This window comes from Ammospiza nelsoni, chromosome 6 (genome assembly GCF_027579445.1).
Source record: "Ammospiza nelsoni isolate bAmmNel1 chromosome 6, bAmmNel1.pri, whole genome shotgun sequence".
Taxonomy (NCBI): Eukaryota; Metazoa; Chordata; class Aves; order Passeriformes; family Passerellidae; genus Ammospiza; species Ammospiza nelsoni.
In genome coordinates this window covers 52669759-52687364 of record NC_080638.1, presented here as the reverse complement: position 1 = coordinate 52687364, position 17606 = coordinate 52669759, and the positions used below count along the sequence as shown (strand labels likewise).

Genomic DNA, 17606 nt, shown 5'->3' with positions numbered 1-17606 from the left:
CTTCTGTAGCAACATGACATATTATTGAAATGTATTGTTAGAGACTAGCACTACTTTGTATTTAATAACTGGTTTGCTTTTTTCACCGTATTCTAATACATAAATACAAAGGCACCTGCTGAGCAGCTTTTGTCAAAACTTGTTTGCTTTTGGAGGTGATCCCTTAAAAGAAATTTTTTAAATGGACCATCTTTTGCAATCTTGGCATGAACAATTCTGTAGAAGTTTATATATATATAAGATATTATATTACATTGTATTCTATTATATTATATATATTTATATACATTATATATGCATATATTACATATTATATTATATTATATTATATTATATTATATTATATTATATTATATTATATTATATTATATTATATTATATTATATATAATTCCAGATATATGCTAGGCTACACTGGAAAAGAATAATTATGATAAGATTTCTTCTCTGTATGTTCACGCTTACCAGCTCACTGTTACTTTCCCTCAACATCTGGTGAAGACTCCCTTGCTACATCCCTGTCACAAATACTGGTGGCAGCAGCACATTTCCTCCCAGGATCAAATATATATATATATAGCAAGGGTAGGAGATCAGGCAAGAGCAATTCAGTGGAAGAATTGAGCCATGGAATACCTTTAAGACAGTTGTTCTATTTTTAATCAATCATCTTAGCTGAGATGAAAAACTGTGAAAGCAGCCATGAATAACACCTCAAGGAAATTTGGGGGAACAGACTCACAATATTATGAGAAAGTGATACACTGACACTTTAAATAGAGATGTTATGAAGTAGCAGGGTCACAGCAGTCACTTACTATCATCAGTCACAACCAAAACAGCCCTGACCGTGTTCATAAATCCTACAGTAACTCACATTTGGTGATAGGGGAGCATTTTATCTCCTTCTCTAACTAGCACATTTTCCTGGTGAGAGCTAACCTCTCACTGAAATACCATGAAGCCCATTTCACACCATCAGCACATCCCACTGCCCTCTGGCTGAACATTATTTTCATATTTTTATAATTCTTCTCGATGGGATGTCCAACAACTGAAAATCCACTTCCTTCACAGAAATTTTCTTTCCTTACCAAAGTACTGTATGAAATAGCTTTTCCCTCAAAATGCTTCCTCAGAGAATCATCCTGCAGAAGAGGAGGAGGCTGAACTGGGCACAGAGCAGGAGTGGGTCTCAATCCTGCAAAGCAGCTCCTGTACCTGGCACTGAGCACTCAGGGCTCTCAGTTAATGCTGGAATGGGATGCCTGGAGCATCCACAGCCCCAGCATGGGGAGTGTTCAAGTCAGGCTGAATGGTGCTTGAGGAAACAGAGCTAGGGAAAGGTCACAGAGTCACAGAACCATTTAGGTTGGAGAAGACCCTGTTGTGGCTTCAGTTGGGATAATTTTCTCCATAGTAGCTGGTGAAGTGCTGTGTTTTGGATTCAGTATGAGCATAATGTGGCTAACACAGGTGTTTTGGTTGCTGCTGAGCAGTGCTCACCCTAAGTCAAGGACTTTCCAGTTCTCTGTGCTCTGCCAGTGAGGAGATGCACAAGAAGCCAGGAGGGAGCACAGCCAGGCCAGCTGATCCAGACTGGCCAGAGGGATATTCCTCTGCAGCATAGTGTGTTGTGATCAGTACATAAACAGCTGGAGTTGGACTGGGAGGGGCTGACTGCTGCTGGGGGATGATTTCCCAAAGTCCCTTCACACCCAAGCTGTGATTCTATGAATAAAATCAGTGTATGTGTATGTTTGTATATTGTGTTGGTGTTCTGTAGATTTTTAGGAAGAAATACACCAACGTTTTCTGCACTCCTGGTGTGGGTGCTCACTTTGCAGAAGGCTGCTGTGCTGCTTCCAGCTGCAGTCCAGGTAACTTTCTCCCCAGCAGTTAGTATGGGGCTGTATTTCAGATTTGTGCTGGAAATGGTGTTGATAACACAGGAATGTTTTAGCTCCTGCTGAGCAGTGCTCACACAAAGCCTCTCACCCCAGCAGTGAGCAGGCTGGGGGTGACCAGGGAGCTGGGAGGGGACACAGCTGACCCAAGGGGTGTTCCACACCTCCTGGTGTCATGCCCACCAACAAAACCAGGGGGAAGGTTGGCCAGGGGCTGCTGCTGGAGCACTGGCTGGGCATCACCCCACTGTTTTAATTTTTATCACTCTTTATTTAGTTTTATTTCTCTCTTTGTTTCATATTTCCCTTCATTACCTATTTATTTTTTGGAGAGACAGGTCTGATGGTGACTGCAGTGATGGGGTGGCATGGGAAGCTGGATCCACACACATCCCTGAGACAGGGGACACGAAGCACCATTCCCTGAGGAAACCAGTGACATTAAAGGACAGGCAGCTCTGCTTTGTCTTACCAACTGTAAACTTTATTCCCTATGGAGTCAGAATGACCTTTAATTTCTTTGAAATAAAAATCTGTGCAAATATGGTGACTAATTTGCACACACAATGTGATATCTATTTATATATCCATTCCAAATACGAAAGGATATTAATGTATTGGAGTGGGCACTTCCATCTGATAAGATAAAACTTCACTGCAATTCAGCATAGAAATCCATCAGAAAATCTCATAACTCTCAAAACTGCTATCTGTGTTTAATTCACACAGGGCACGGCATAAAGCCTTAATCTGCCATGCAAATGAACATAAATCCCCGCATAATACTCTCTCTACACAATCATCATTGTAAATGTGCCCTCATCTTTACCACCCCAAAATAAAGATCTATTCTGACAGGACAAAGCCCTGCTGATAACTTCTGGGAGTCAGTTAATGAAAGACTTTAATGAAATCAGGGTCATGACAAAGGGCTCCTTTCCCTCTGCAAGGCATTTCAAGCCCACAAGGTGCAGCTGTTACCTCTCTTCTAGAGACAGTTTCATGCCAAGGGTTCCTGGCCATCAGACTGGCCACAGTCCTCTAATTTTGAGGATTTAATTCTTTTCCCATGTCCTACATGCCCTGTACATGCAGCCCTATTAAAACACCACCTGATCGGTTCCCAAAGCATCTCCTTTCAGAACTGTATCTCCTGTGAAAATAAACCATCCCAAAACAGCTGGTTTGGAGTGGGGAGGACTTGGTTGTTGTTCTTGTTGGTTTGGTTTAGTTTTTGTTTGGTTGGTTTGTTTGGGTTTTTTTGTTTTGCTTTGGGGTTTTCTTTGTGCTGTGCACAAAGAAGCCAGCACAGACATTATGCTTCACCCTATCAGCAGGTCAGATTTTGGGTTTGCTCTTTTTTGAATTATAAGTCATTGATAACATGACCAGATCACTTAAGTAAAAGCTCTGGAAGACCAACCACTACTGACAGGGAGAAAAAAAAGATTCATTTAAATTTGCTCCAGCCAATCTCCGCTGTTGATAAACCCATTGCAGAGGACAAACCCTGAACAATTTGGGCCATGGAGGAAGGAGCCCCAGAGACAACCAGAGCTCATCCTTGAGTGCTCTCATACCAACAGGAACACATAGGTGGGGAAAATATGTTTCAGCTGAAAAAATGAAAGAAGCTAAGATTTAACTGTAACTTCTGTAGGCACTGAGCCCAGTGAGAAGACTGAAATGTGGTGATGAAAGCCCATTGAAAAACATTTAAAAATCTCCAAGCAATATTAAACTGGAAGAAATAAAACCACCTAATTTAAAGGCACATATGTGTAAAAGACATAATCACTTCTGAGTGTTGTAGAACAATTAAAATGAAACCCCAAAATCAGCTGATTAGCACAAGAGATACTTTCAGAATCATGTGATATGGCAAAAACCCCAAATATCCTACTGTAACTATTTCTCATGTAATACGAGAAAATACCAGTGTAATTTATGTAGTGTGAAAGCTGACAATATGTTCTGCAGTTTTGTTTAAATAGCTAATGTTCTCACATTAGCTGTAAATTAATTTTGACACTAAAAATAAATGTAATAAAAATAATGTGAAATCAAATAATTCAAGATGCTGCTGACCAGGATTCATTGCTGCCTTACTGTTCCTAGTGCAGCCATGAAAAATAAACTTTTGGTAGAATTTTGGGGCTCAATGTTAAAATTCAGTTTAAAAACAATGTTTGAACTTGCACAGAAGTGTATGGAGGTTTGATTCTCATTTTAAAAAAATCTTCCTTTTCTTTAAAAATATCACAATGTTTCCTCTCATCTTTAAAAATAAAATGTGTCTTTTTAGTTTTGTAATTTGACATGAATTTGAGCTTCAAAATGGAAACAAAAAAGAATGTTTAGCTTGAATTTCTCTTTATTTTGGATCAGAAAGCTAGGGCTTTCTCATTGCCTTCAAAATAACCAAATATGGTAATTTACATTGTGTGCATTTGAAAACCAAAAGTGAAGCAAAATGTAATTTCAGAACAAAAAATACATACTTCATCTTTTAAGGAAGGTTGAAAGTTCAATTTTGATTTTAGTAAAATAAAAACTACAACCGAATGTAACCCATTTCTGGGGAAAAAAATTTGGTTCCCATTAAGAGAACCTTGACAACCCTTGGTGCGGACCTCTCAGCGAGCTCCCCAGGCTGGAGGCACTTTAGAGGAAAAGTCCAGCTGGTGTGTCTGGTCTGAAATTTAACTTGAGAAGCTGCAGAGGCACTCCAGGGGATGAAGCCATGGCAGTGGAATGTGTGAGCAGTCCTGCCTGCAGAGCAGAGCAGCTCCTGCCCCCTCAGCCCCACTGATGCCCCCAGCCCTGTCACAGACATCTTTTCATAAAAATCCTTTCTTTAGGATTTTTCCCCCTTCTGGGAAGCTGAGGCCCCAGAAGGGGAATGTAAACCATGGTTATCTGCTGCTGTGGAATGCAACAGGTGCACCTGTGATTGGCCCATGTTGCTTGTGTACAATTAAGGGCTGATCAAAGACCAAGCTCTCTCTGAGACAGAATCAGAGAGAGCTCCTTTGTTTATACATTCCTATTCTATTCTTAGCATAGCAAGCTTCTGAACTTTTCTCTCTATTCCTTTTAGTATAGTCTTAATGTAATATATATAATAAAATTAATAAATCCAGCCTTCTGATCATGGAGTCAAGATTCTCGTCTATCTCTCCACTCCTGCAGCCCTTGCAAGCCTGGTGACATCGCCCCGACCTCTGCAGCCCCACCAGGACACAGCTCTGCACACTGAGGTTTCTGCAATGGTTTTTCACTGTAGAATAGCTTCCCTGTGTGTTACAGCCTGCTGACCAAAGCTCCTGCCTCCAGCTCACTTTGGGGGCTGTCTGCCTCTACAGTGTTCTGCACCATTTGCAGTGTCAGGGAAAGCATTATTTAAAAATACAGCGGTGCTGAAAGACCTGACTGCAATGTAATGTGGTGCAAGACAAGATGTATGTTCAGCATGACCCTTGTTGGGCAATTTCTGGACACACCAGTAAAATGACAAGCAGAAAGAGGTGATTTGGGGGTGCACTCACAGGCTGATGAGATAATGTAAAGCCAGCCAGGGGCAATCTTGCCTGTAAGAAAATCATTGCAATAGCTTTAAAAAACCCATAGTTACTCTGTGCTCTCACAGGAATGTTACAGCACAGACCAAAAAAACAAAAGAAATCAAATGCCAGCTCATCTGAAGAGCCAAATATCTATTTTCAAGCTTTAGCTCTGAAGCTGAAATATCATATTTAGAGTAATCAGAAAGGTCAGAGAGATGAGAAATAAAACAATCAGCAGGAAGCATAAGGCACATTTCCCTTTGCATCCTCACCTCTCTTACACTTTTCAAATCTCTCTTCCTTCCACAAACTAGGGATAAATTACTCATTTATCTGAGTCAGGAATTTTCCTGCTGACTCTGCCAGAACCAAGCTTTCTCTTGGTGCCTTCTGCCTCCACTGCAGATCCAGAAACTTGTCCACACTCTTGGTCCATGCATCTCCAGAGCCTCTGGCTCCCTGCATCCCTCACCTCTCCATCCCTGATCCTCTGGTGCCCCTCCTGCTGCACTGTGCATAGTAATTCTTGCCAGCTTTTGCATTAGATGTGCCACCCTTGTAGGTCAGCACCAGCACTTAGTGCTTTGGCAGGCTCCAGAGGACACTGAAAGGCTCTTTTTTCTTGTCAAAGTTCAGTTAGCCCTGCTGTTTTGCTGATTCAAAGTGTTTTCTTTTGCATTTAGCAAGGATCCTGTAAGATCTGCTGGCAAAGCATGTTGAGAAGTGAAACTGCAATGTGTGTGTTTGTAAATGATGCAGGGGAACCTGGGGACCCAGATTCAAATGTGCAGAGTCATTTCTATTATGAATGCCAACGGTAAGCCAAAAAAAGAAAAAGCAAATACTCCATATCTAAAATGCCTTAGAAGGGACATCCATTAAATTGCAGGACAGTCCATATTCAGATGGATTTCTGACAATGGATTTCTGATCCAACCTTCTGAACGTCCTCCTGCTCCTGTCTGCAAAGCACGGGAGCAGCACACCGGTGCCTGCAGCCCTGCTCCTCAGCCTGCCGCGCTGCAGGCAATGCACCATTTCTTGACAAGAACGAGCAATGCACACCTAGCAAGTTCAAGAAGGCAAAAGAGGTGATAACCTCAGCGACTCTGACCCCACGTTTATTTTTAAAGGTGCGAAAAAAGCCAAAATACTCTTCGGTTCGCCTCTCCCAGCGTGCGGGATGGCAGAGCTGATGCTCACACGCTTCCCAGGCGCTGCTCTAACCAGCAGAGGGAGTCCCTGGAAACCAGCACTGGAGGAAGCAGGGTTAAAATTCATGTTTTCTACTCAGATCTCCGGAATACTAATCAAGACCAACAGATAAAGCAATCCATGCAAATCTGATTGACGGTGATTGCTTGGCAGGGTTTGGCTTTTTTTGTCAGCAGAGGTGGAGCAGAATTTCAAAGGCGCCATCAGGACCTGAATCACGCTGTGCGCTCCTCAGCTGTGCAACTGAGCACGTACAAGGGCAAGGGCTGGATGCTTGGAGGACTAAAATCACCTCTTAGGAGACGATTTCCTCCCTGAGCTGCAGGACAGCTCCACATTGCTCCATTCTATCTCTCAGTTTGCTCCCTGCTGTGTGGCAGGGACTGTGCAGCCACCAGCCAGCAGCACAGGACTGCAGCCACTCACCTCCCAGCCCCAAAATGCACAATTATTGTAAACTAGCTGCCTAGCATTTAAATGGCTGCAGTTCAGTTAAATGAATCCCATTTTCAGCTGTGTTGCTTCACTGGAATTAACAGAAGTCATTGCCACAGGGCTCTGAGATTCTGCTTGCAGAAGGCAACACCACCCAGAGCTTTCCACTCCCTGACTTGGTGAAAAATAAGATGCTGGATGGCCACAGAGAGTCACCTAAGAAGGCCAGGGCAGACTTTGTGTGAGCTGCCCAGGGATTACCAGCCAGCAGGAGAAGCTGCTGAACATGCTCTGCAGGCAGCAGCATATGGGGATTCACTGGAATTAAGCAGACTTTCCCTCAGCTGAGCCTGCTGCCCGAGAGGGCTCTGCCCCACCTCCCCAGCTGCACCACTGGCTGTCCCTGCACAGTCCCCTGGTCCTAACACTGCTTTGACCACAAACACCTTTCTAATGAGTGCTGTTTGCACACTGAACTATCACATTATGGCAGCATAGTTTAAAAAAGAAATTCAAAATACTACCAATTTTATCAGTGAAAAATCCTCTTAGCCCAGCAACTTATTCCTGACTTCAACCTATATATATGTGAAATATCTTCCTAAAAAAATATGAATATCTTCCTAAAAAAATGTGAATATCTTCCTAAAAATCCTCTTAGCTGAGCAACTTATTCCTGACTTCAATCTAATATATGTGTGAATATCTTTCCAAATTCACTTCTGGTATAAAATAAAAAAAGATTGCATGCAAAAAGCCCATCTGCTTGCAGAGCTCAGGCAGGCAGAAAAGTGAAAATCTGATGTGCACTGCTCATGTGAACACACATATGGACATGCACAACACACATGTGTTCCTGGGAGTTCTCACTGACTGTCCCAAGGAAATCCACAGAGCACCACTAAAAATACACCTTATGAACATTAGTTTTCAGGTCCCTAATTTATTATTGTTAAACCAGAGGTTTAATTATCATTATAGCTACTAATTAATTACATCATAATTAGAAATCACTATTTCATTAATAAGAAAGTAAGAAGATGATAGTAAAATTGTCAGGGACCAAAGACAGGTTCTTAGCATCAATCCTGTGCAGCCAGTGATGAGAAAGAGAGGGAGAAGGGGATGAATTTTGCCTTTAGGGACACCTAATACATAACTGACTGTACCAAGAGCCTCTGTTACTGTTTCTTGGCCACACAGAGATCCCAGCTCAGGTACAAAACCCAGTGCTACAGATGCAGATAGTGAAAAATATACTTCCATTGACAGGAAAATCATGGTCACACATTACTGACTGCTAGGAGTGGGATCACAGCTAGGGGAGTTACTGTGCAGAGACAAACTATTATAGAGTTTGGCTCTTAGCTGAGAATACAGAAAATTTATTAAATAAAAAGAAGCAAAGGGCTGGATGGAGCTTTGAGCAACTTGATCTGGAGGAAATTGTCCCTGCCTATGGCAGGGGGCTGGAACTAGGTGACCTTTAAGGTCCCTTCCAACCCAAACAATTCTATAAATGGTCTCCAAATGAACACTTGCCAAAATCTGGCCCATACTGCTTGCGCATAAATTAATGGACTTGTTAAATTTTGATAATTTTTTTTTTTCTTAAGCTAATATATTCTTCTGCCACTGACTATACTCTAGTAAAAAAGCCACAGTGAATCTTCTATCACTGAGCTCTGGGAACTTATCCAGTTTGCAGCACACTCAGAAAAACAGGGGTTGGAAGGCAATGGTGCAAGGGAATCTTGCTAGCACAAGTCGACGTGTGCAAGTCTCTCTTAAATCTCTCAGCAATTTTGTTTCCCACACACAGTTTCCTTCCTGAAGTGGTTTTGATTTAGTGCAGAGGAGTTCAGCACAGCAAAAAGCATCAGCAAGTGACTCAAGAGCCTTTAGGTATATAATGCTTTTCAAAGAGCAGAGGCACCTTTTGTTGCTGCAGACGTTGGACAGCAGCTCCGGCTCTGAGCAGGGTTCAATGGAGTCCTGCAGGAAAGGGCTGAGAGGCACAGGCAGCATGTCATGGGTCTGTATTTGCATGACACTGTGAGAAAACTTTCTGCTCTGGATCCCTACCATCCGGGGGACTGAAAAACTGAGCTGAAAAAATGCCTGCTTCTATAGAGCAGAATAATTAAATAACGCTTTGATACTTCCTGACAGATGAATAATGGCAATGAAATTTACAGTTCTAGCATTGAAAGAAGTCTGTAATCCCACTTTATATATTCACCTCCTGGGCTCCAGTCAGCTGGAGCCAAGCTAATACAAAAGATTAACCAGTTTTACTCACTCCTTCTCCTGGCTAGGCCAACTTCTTCCAGTTCTGTCTTTAAACATGTTTCTCTTAATGTGAAATGTACCCAGATTCCTAGAAGTTGGTCAGAGCCTAATGCTAATCATGCAAGAGTTGTGGGTTCCATCCCTGTATGGGCATTCACTTCAGAGTTGGACTTGGTGATCCTTGTGAGTCCAACTCAGTCCTTTCCACCTTTGATCCTGTGGAATGCCATATATCCAGTTAGGAAGCCCAGGTTAACCTGAGAAGAGGGCACCTGAGCAGTCTGGCAGGCAGGGGAAGCCTGCAAGCAAGTGCCTATTATTCCAGGAGAAGTTTGGTTATTTTGGAAAGTTGGGCAGAGGGCTTGTACTGGGACTGTCATCCTCCCCCAGCACAGGAAGAAGAAGTTTTGGGAATTAAACAAAATGAGCGGTCCTGTGGTTGTACTAATATTTTACAGCTGGGGTCACAAGGGACTCCTGCCCTCACAGCCTTTCACTGGCTGCTGCAGGAAAATAAATTCCCACCTGGTTTGCTGGGTAACAGCTCATCCCTGTCCAACTGGCAAAGGAAGGAATTTATTTCTAGAGTAAGCAATATTCTAAAAGATTCTGTATGTCACGTGGACTTTTCTGGAACGGTTTCAGTGATAAAGCAATGCAGCAGATGAAAGGAAAAAGCTCATCATCTTATTTGAATTTTCCCTCCCTCTTCATTGACTTACAAAGCACAGCAATTTAGATCAGAAACCCCCCTATCTGCAGAACATTTCTGAGTGACTAAAGCTGATACTGAAACTGGTGTAGGCATGAGTCTGGAAACATTGTGAAATTTATTTCTCTAAGCCTTTTTCTGGTGTTTTTGAAAGATGTCAGTCAGAAAACAGTTATTACCCTGGGAAAACTTTTGTGTTTTAAAGAAGCAGATATTTTTTATTTTTCACATGTACCCAATTAACCACTGCCTGCAGGCTGCTAGTTTGGCTAGCCCAAGGTGTCTGACCACTTGGATTATATTTACACCAGTGAGTCCAAAAGTTTGTTGTTTACAAGTTCTCTATGCCTAGATTATAAATAGGAACAATGTCTGGAATGACTTGATTCAAAGACTTGCAGCAGAATGCATGCTTATGGTTCTGCAATGTCTGTGCCAGCTGAAGTTACACACATCCTTAAGTGTTATTAGCACTGTGAAAAATTACATTTGCACAGAGTACACGATCTCAGGCCTTTATAATCTGCACCAACACACCTGATAGTGTGGGAAATGAGTCCACAGTGCAGCATGCAAAGCACCTTGCATGGAGCACAGATCTCTTTAGCCCAGCACAGTTTTGGAACCAGCTGGCTGCAAGTGGGCATTGTGTTGTGTGGTGGGTCCCTTTCATTATTGATGAGCTATTTTATGTATTATGCAGTGTTGTAATGAAGAGGAAGTATTTTGTCTTCCCACACTGTGTCCTCTATGGTGCTGGGAAGTCTTGGGGCAATATTATCAAATAAAACGGACACTGCTCTGTAGAAGATGACTAAATTTCCCAGAAGTTACACATTAGTGCCACTGAAAAACTGAGGGATGCAAGACTAGCTGTCAAAATGCTAATGAAAAAATACTGAGCTCGATATAATATTAGAAAAAAATATAAAAAACCCTGTGTACACTTTTATCTGAAATCCAGTGCACCATAATCTTCACACACATCCTTCACTGACAGAAACCTTGCAAATACTTAGGCCATCTAACTAGGAGAGAGAATGTATGGTACATTCTGCCAGTTTATCTCCTATTTGATGAATCAAATCTTTATTCTTTTATTTCTTCAAAGTGTTTTTCAAGGAACTTCCTCCCAGCAATGGAGACATGCCATCACTTCTGAAAGGATAAGAGCAGAATGACTGAAGGAATGGAAAAAGATATCAAGCTCCCAAGAACTTAATAAAATCAAGGAGAAATAATCCACAGTGGTGGAAAAGGCAGCAGATCTAACCAGAGGAAGAGGAGTGAGGAACAATCCTTCTACCAAAACATCCTCCCTGCAGAGGCAAGGCAGGGTCTGAAGCTGAAGGCACAGGGCTGAACTCTGCACCCTCCATGACCTATGTCTGTATTGTGTGGTCTGTAAGACACTTAGAACAAGAAAATGGCTTTCTTACAAGGCATAAATAAAGAAATAAATCACTATTAATCTTCTTCAGACCTCTCTCCTGTTTCAAGCTTTCGTCCAAAGTCTCTGTTCTTAGTCAGATAAGGCAGCTGACCGCTAACTATGATTAACTCTGCACAAGGCATTTCAGCATGTGGTGTTTACATTTAGAAATGGAATTTTCATACATTGTAAGTCAACAATAACTATCTAAGTCCCCAGGGCACAGACATCAAAAGAAAAGCAGAAGTTCACAGTACATTATATTCACTATGTCACAGGCAGCATTTACCAGCAGCACAAATCAGAGTCTTAATTCTTCTCCTAGAGGTTCCAAGTCTTTAAGCCACGGAAGCCCAAGGTGCCCTCAGAGCTGGTCATGCCAAGCCACAAAGCTGAACCACTGTCCTCTGATGTGACATGAGAACATGCAGGTGTAGCCAGCAACCAGCTGGGACTCAATGTCTGAAGGGAGCAAATAAAGAAAGAAAAAGATGAAGAATCCCGTTGCCCATCCCCAGAAAACTGGGGAACAAGAAAGGAGAGAAAATAGTCTCACATTCCCTCTCTCCTGGAAGTGTAAGCTCCATGGGAGAAGCACAGACATCATAGGCTCCATTAAGCCCTGCAGAGAGTTACCTTCATTACAGGCACCATTGGCTTTCCTACCCAATTCTGGCAAGGAAGAACTTGCCCATTTTAACTTGCTAATGTTCTCACGTTATGTCCTGCTCCAATGACCATGCTGCCCTGCCACCAGCCATTGCACTTGGCAAATCTAAGAGGATGTAAGCCCCAAAAAACATGAAACATTATAGTAGAAGTCCTAGTAAAATCTATGTATTGTATAAGTGGCCTTGCCCCAATCCTAGTTGTTCTAAATGGGCTGCAGCTGTGATGTCCTTAATTGGGCAGCAGCTGTGGCTAATGAAGATAACTGGGATAAAAGGGGGTGGATTGGCTGGGCAGGGAGAGCCTTGGAGGAGCCCTGGTGAAGAAGCAGGAGCAGCACTGCTGTGAAGAGCTGTGTGTGAGAAAACCACTCAGAAGGTATGGGACTCTAGAAATAGGATAATAACAATATGAATACAACAAAATATCAAACAGCCTGTGGGCGAGATCTGTGCACAATTCTTCCACAGTCTCCTGGGGCAGGAAGGGGTGATGCTCTGCTCCAGTGAAACCTGGCTGCAGATGTCCAAGTTAGCTGGTGACACACTACCTTGTACCAGGTAAGTTATGCCAGCAAACGGTCTGACTTCTCAAAGTGGACACCCATTAAAGAAAAACAATTAAATGGCAAGCTGTTTGTCACATTAATGGTCTTACTAAATGACACCATTAAAGCACTGTAAGCAAGAGATTGACTTGCTTATTACCAATGTTATCATTTTGCAGGTTGGCTCAGAACCAACATTTCTTCTTTTGTTTGTAAGGAAGAACAGATTAAAGAGATGTAAAAGGAAATCAAATTAATTAGGCACATAAATAAGCTGGCAGGTAAAAAAACTGTGTTTCAGTGAGGCAGCTGTCAACCTCTAAAGGAAGGATGGTGCATATTTGTAATATTATTTTGGTTTTAGTCCCATTTTTTCTGATTTTTGGATTACCCCTGACCTAACCATCAGCATCCTTACAAAGCACAAGAATGAGCCAGGTCTGTGTTCACCTCTTTCAAGGCTTGCTTTGCCCACCCTGGGCACATGCGCTGGGAGAGGCTCCCGCCACAGCACTGAGAGCAGGAACACCTGCAAGGTGGCCAGCCATCCCCATGGGTGAGACTATGGGTACCTCCACTGCAGAAACACAACCAGACAGAGTTCAGGCTATGGCTTTTCTCCCAACTTTTGCAAACTCTGGGGTGTCACACTCCTGGGAAGACACCTGCCCCAACATTGTAATGTAACCTGGGTAAACACGGTCTGGCTGTAGGATCTGATTCCACCCATTTAACCTTTGGCATTTAACAAAGCACTTGGTTTAGTTTTCACTCATGTCCCATGCAGTCAGGACAGAGATCAGTGCTTGTGGTTGTTCTTTCTCACTTGAAGAAGAGGGACAGTGCAGTAATTCTCACCACTAGCTCATAACTAACTGTGTGTTCATTTGAAGTGACCCAGTCATTTGAAAGTCATCACTACCTAAAAATTATTTCCAACTCCCCTAAACATAGACTGCTACCATTTTTTCAACTAATTCATATTAATGCACCATTCAAACCTCACACCATTACTTTATGCCAAGACCAGTTATTTTCAAAAATGTAAAAGTACCCTGACTCCACAACTGCTGAAGATATGATGCAGTCTCACATCTACTGCTGTAGTCTACCATGATTAATTTTAGTTTATGGAAGTGGGTGGTAGAATGAAGGGAGAAGCAGCCATGGAAGCCAGAATCTATTCAACTATGGGAGGATCAGCAGTATCAAATGTAATAATGTCTCAGTGGGGAATGTGAGAAAAAACGAAACATTAGAAATAGCATGTGCCAAGTAGTGCACACAGCATATTCCAATTTCAGAACAGCAGATAGGGTTTGCTGCCCTGTGAATGGGGCGGAGGGAGCCTCTGTTTCACCCTGTGGTTTTGGTTGAGCTTTTTATGAGTGTATGAGCAGTTCTGGGCATACAAATGAGCCCCTTAAAGCTGCCATCCATCTGCATAAGCACATGGGCACCTTTAAAACATGGATGCATAGATATAATAAATACATTTTTTTCCTAATGATTTTTCCATATGAAAAAAGCAGATCCTAATGCAGAAGGGATGGAGGATGCAGGCAGTGGCAGTGCCTGAAAAGATATATGGATATGTGTCTTTGTGTGAATTCCTATCACATTAATTCATGCCCACAAAAGCTTAAGGGATATAGAAGCCTGGAAGAGGAGATATGAAAAAACATTTCATACCTTATATCCATTATGTACTTTTGCTGTCAATTTGCATGCTGAGATCACTGCACTTATGGGAAAACTTATGATGATATAAAAAGCTTCATTCTAATCCATTACCAATGTGTAGCTAATATTAAAGAGAAATACCTCTGCAAATAAATTCCGTCATTTAAAAAAAAATGAAAAATGAGGGTTTCTGGAATTTGTTTCATACAATCAGAGGTTTTAAAAAAAAACCAAAACCCTGAAATGTCCTTTAATCAAAATGTCAGTTTTTGACAAGTTCAGCTGTAAAGAATGGGACAACTGGCAATCTTTGAAACTTCTAACACTTTATCTAAGGAGACAAAAAGGGTTGCTGAGGACTGAATGTTTACCAGGCCATTCTTTTTTGTCCAGAAAATAAAGTTTTTTATCTGTGGCCCAATTCATGTCTTTGAATGTGACAACTACAAGCTCTTCAGCATGGACTGGCTTTTAAACCTGCACAGCATCTAAAGCACACTTTCAATGTGCTAAGGAAATGAATTAAAAAATACCAAAGAAAATAAAAATGTGAATTATTCCTGGCTGTATATGCATAAACTTCTCAGAAATTTATTAGGCTTTTCAAGTGCTCAAAAATACTTTCTTAAAAATACCTGTTGCTCATTGATAGGTGTTGCTAACACAATTTAAGGCAGTTTCTTGTTTCTTACCCTGAGACTTGTGTTTCCACAAGGCACCTCCCTGAAGCAAACTCAAAATCCTGCAAAAACCTCACTCACTTTGACAGAAACAGACAGATGGGAAAAAAACCCAACCCAAATTTAGGGACTTTTGGAGGAAAGGCCGACTCATCACAAACATTAAACCAATCACTACACTCGACCATAGTCAAAGTACCCAAATTTGGAGGTCTAAAAGGGGTGGGCACATCTGAGCAGCCAAAGAGCTCTGTACTCTTCAGACTTTTGTGAGTTTAGGACTGGTGAATCTGGGCCAGATTTCCTCATGAAGGCTCCTGCTGTGGCACAACTACAGCTGAAAATGTTCAAGATGAAGAAAGCAGAATTAAGTACCCAGTACTTCTAAATATAGATAAGAATTAGAAATATGGCTTGATTTTTGATGAGTTTTGCATTTGCCAGCTTAATAGAGCAGAAAGAGCAAAATAAAAAAATCTGAACTCTTACATTACAAGCACACCTTTCAGTAAGAGATATTTGTGTATTAGAGGTTGTCAGGGGACAATCTCCCTCTGAAGAGCTGCTGTCCATCCCCACTGAACACTGCAGTGAAACCTGGATGGCAGCACATGATGCAAACCTTGACTCATCATGTTTGCAAAAGGAAAATAAGGCTGTGGTGTGTGTTTCTGCAGGAACAAACAAAAGGAAAGACACCACACAAGCACTGCTCTGTTCCCAGCCCAGGAGCTGCGGAGAGATCATAAACGTGTAACTGAGGGCAGTGCTTCATCCAGATACCACAAACCAGAAACTGGTTTCCACTGAGAAACCAAGACTTTATTTTGGCCCCAGTTCAAGCTAATGCAATGGCAAATTCACAGAATAGCAAACTTGACCACAAAGTTCTTTTACAGTCAATATAGTATTCAATAACCAAGGTGCCTCACACTCCTCTTTTGGAAAGCTGACCCACAAGAGCCAATGGCTGAAGCTGCTCGAACACACTGGAAATATCAGCTCTGAGTCCTATCCTGTCAGATTTGGCTACTTTTACTTCAGATTTAGCTTCTGATTTACTTAAAGTTTTTAGCTTCTGGGGTTTTTTTCTGTTTTTTTACTTCAGATTTTAGCTTCTGTTTACTTAAAGTTTTATTCTGCCATCTTGTATGTAAAACAACACATACACAGATCCACATAAATCAGTGGGGCTACCTGCCTGCTGAGGCATTCCCAAATAACTATTGATTTCCTATGGTGAGTTAAGGCACCATGAAAAATGAGCAGAAAGGGAAATAAAATCTGAAAATGTGCAATTCATACTACAGCAAACACTGCTCTAAAGGCCAAGGTTTTTTATTATCAAGTGTGTTATAATGGCGTAATATCCAAAACAAGTGCACTAGGTGATTGGTAACGAGCATGTTAAAATGTCACAGACTAACAGAGATTAATTTACCTCCATCTTGTGAGTTCATGATGTTCAGAGCAAACAGCATTGCATTGGAGAACGTGGTGGCCTCTTCTTTGCTTGCAAAATTCAAGCCATAGACCTGCCGTGCGTCGCGCCATTGATGAAAGGTAGGAGTTGCTTGATTGTACTTCAGTCCTTTCACAATGGAGTAATTAATCACTACCTGGGATTTGAAACAGGAGTAAGGATTAACAATAGCTCAAAAACCCACCCAACCCTTGTGTGAAGGTTGCCTAAATGGGGAGAGGCAGCTCCTAGGGCAGCTCCTACATGGCTGCACAGTAAGGCAGTGTTTGTTTCAGTGACAGAAAATTCACATCTGGGGGTGAGATTTACAACAGTTCAGTTCAGCCTCGGGGACTTGCAAGCCAGTTTTGCAAAATCTATTACCTGCTCCTGCTTTTTACAGCACCTCCACAGGATGCAGCTATGCAGATGTTGCAAACAGCTGTCAGGAGCCAGGGCGAGCAGCTGTTTCCATCTTTTGGAGGATGATCATGCACAATTGTTAAAAAAAGAGCCAGACAGAGCTCTTGGCACTAACCTTGCCCTATAGCACATAAATGTTTGACTCATTGCACCAGTTTTGCTTTCCTCCTCCCATGTGTCTGATCACCACCAGCTTCTTGTGCTTAGTTTTTTCTTTAGAATCAGGCAATGACAAACCCAGACCACCATTCCTCTCCCACCTCCTCCCCTCCTGTACGTGTGGTGTTTTCCAGGTAAGAGGAGACTGCAGCAGAAGGCGGGTTTTTCTGAAATTTAATCTGCTTAATACAATGCTCTGTTTATCCTTGGGCAGGGCACTGGGACACCCAGCTACACAGTACAGCTGGGATCCAGACAGAAACCTCCACTGCTGAAGTGTAAGCTGTGCTAGCTAATGGTGGGGAGGCAGGAATGTCCACTGCACCACTGTACCACTTTGTACACAAAATTTATGTTAGAGGTGGACCCCACATACCAGAAAACATACTTTTTTTTTTTTTTTTTTTAACAGTCTGACCAGACTT

The 17606-nt window shown here is 42.0% G+C and overlaps 1 protein-coding gene across 5 annotated transcripts in view; it reads right to left on the bottom strand.

Annotated features, from left to right (window-relative positions):
• Positions 1-17606, bottom strand: part of EVL (Enah/Vasp-like) — a 120982-nt gene that overhangs the window by 46425 nt on the left and 56951 nt on the right. For all 5 annotated transcript variants that reach the window (XM_059475066.1, XM_059475065.1, XM_059475068.1 and 2 more), the window contains exon 3: positions 16579-16756. In XM_059475066.1, the coding sequence (XP_059331049.1) occupies positions 16579-16756 (178 nt within the window). The remainder of the gene's footprint in view (positions 1-16578; positions 16757-17606) is intronic.